Source organism: Phalaenopsis equestris, unplaced genomic scaffold (assembly GCF_001263595.1).
Source record: "Phalaenopsis equestris unplaced genomic scaffold, ASM126359v1 Scaffold000680, whole genome shotgun sequence".
Taxonomy (NCBI): Eukaryota; Viridiplantae; Streptophyta; class Magnoliopsida; order Asparagales; family Orchidaceae; genus Phalaenopsis; species Phalaenopsis equestris.
This window is the reverse complement of record NW_018165120.1, coordinates 130,335-131,834: the sequence shown is the minus strand read 5'-3', so window position 1 is coordinate 131,834 and position 1,500 is coordinate 130,335. Positions and strand designations below refer to the sequence as shown.

At 35.0% G+C, this 1,500-nt stretch overlaps 1 protein-coding gene across 4 annotated transcripts in view; it reads right to left on the bottom strand.

Annotated features, from left to right (window-relative positions):
- Positions 1–331: 331 nt before the first annotated feature.
- Positions 332–1,500, bottom strand: part of LOC110030230 (tRNA threonylcarbamoyladenosine dehydratase) — a 96,302-nt gene continuing 95,133 nt past the window's right edge. For all 4 annotated transcript variants that reach the window (XM_020732843.1, XM_020732846.1, XM_020732844.1 and 1 more), the window contains exons 10-11: positions 631–688; positions 332–490 (exon numbers count right to left, since the gene is read on the bottom strand). In XM_020732843.1, the coding sequence (XP_020588502.1) occupies positions 380–490; positions 631–688 (169 nt within the window). In that variant the 3' untranslated portion in view covers positions 332–379. The remainder of the gene's footprint in view (positions 491–630; positions 689–1,500) is intronic.

Genomic DNA, 1,500 nt, shown 5'->3' with positions numbered 1-1,500 from the left:
CCAAAAATTTGAATTCCTACACAGCCACATCAAGTAAATTCAAAAGTGTTCAAAATCTAGCATACACATGCTTAGATTGATTCAAGTGAATAATTTCTAGAAAATTTCTACTTAGCTTCGAGAAAATATAAATCCCAACACCTTCCAATTCGAACACATCCAAAATTCAAAATTTCCACTGATCTTGACAGAAAGGATTTCAAATCCCACAAAAAGATTGCAAATAATGAAGAAAATTTCAATGCTAAATATAATAAATTAGATAAATATCTTATATGAATAACATGCTTATTTAGATAATTATTTTTATATAAATAAAATTAAACCAAATAACCCCTAATAAAAAACATAGAATTCTACAATCTAAGGTGCTGTTTTCTTACAGCATAAAGTCCACCATGGCCCTCTTTAGAACAGCAGTCACCATGTCATGGAATTCAGGTTCTTGTTCCTTTATATTTTCAATAGTGGTTGTCTCGTGTGCGTCAGCCTAAAGAAAATCAAAACATGATAATTTGCACAAAAAGAAATGATAATTCTACGTTGCATTCAAAATGCATAAGTTGAATATTGAATTAAGAAATTTATAAAATGTTTGTTGGCAGCAAGTAATGCATGCAAGCGGCATACCTCTTCAAATTTCAAAAGAATCAAATTTGAAACTGAAGCTGGTTGCTCTCTATTCCACCTGTGGACACAATAGGATAGATGAAAGGGAGACTAGGATAAAATACAAACAAAAATGGAAATCAAAAGTTAAATTCTTTGACAAAACTAGATTTGGATGGGAATTTTCAAATTTCTACTCCTTTCATTTCTTCCTTTTTTTTTTTATTTATCTCCTCCTATAGACATGCTGCTAAGCATGAATTTGTGCTTCTCTAGTATAGCATCACGACCATTCTTAGCAAATCTATAAAACCATCAAAATTTTTCATTTGTTTGAATTAAAAGTAATAAAGATTTACATACATACCACACATTCCTATGTATTTACATATCGAACACCTAAATCATAAATTTTTACATTTAAACCAGTTTAATTATTCGATTTTTTTTAAAATAATAATAGTAATATTGATGTGGGGCTGCAGGGGGACTAAACCGAGCTGCTAGTTTAGAAAGGGGTGCCGGTTCACAAAGAGGCTGAACTGGTCGGCCCTAATTAGGGCTGGGAGGGCTGCTACAACCCCCCTCATAGTTATCTTAATTTATTTTAAATATGTTGTATTTTGTTTAGTTGAGATGTCCATCCAGCATCGCCCTTTTCCCTTCTAGGGTTGTATCCGACGGCAAGAAGTTGCTATGGTTGTAACTCATCCCGAGGTGGTGTGTATCTTCCCCTTTTCTGTCATTGCTCTTGCATTCCTTCCCTATTGCTGCCAGGCTTACCAACCCCCCAGCCAAATTCCTGCAGAATACCCGCAACCGCACTCTTCCCTACCTACAACTTCTTGTCGTCAATCAGCCCTACCCTCCACATGCCGTAGCTTCCCCCCC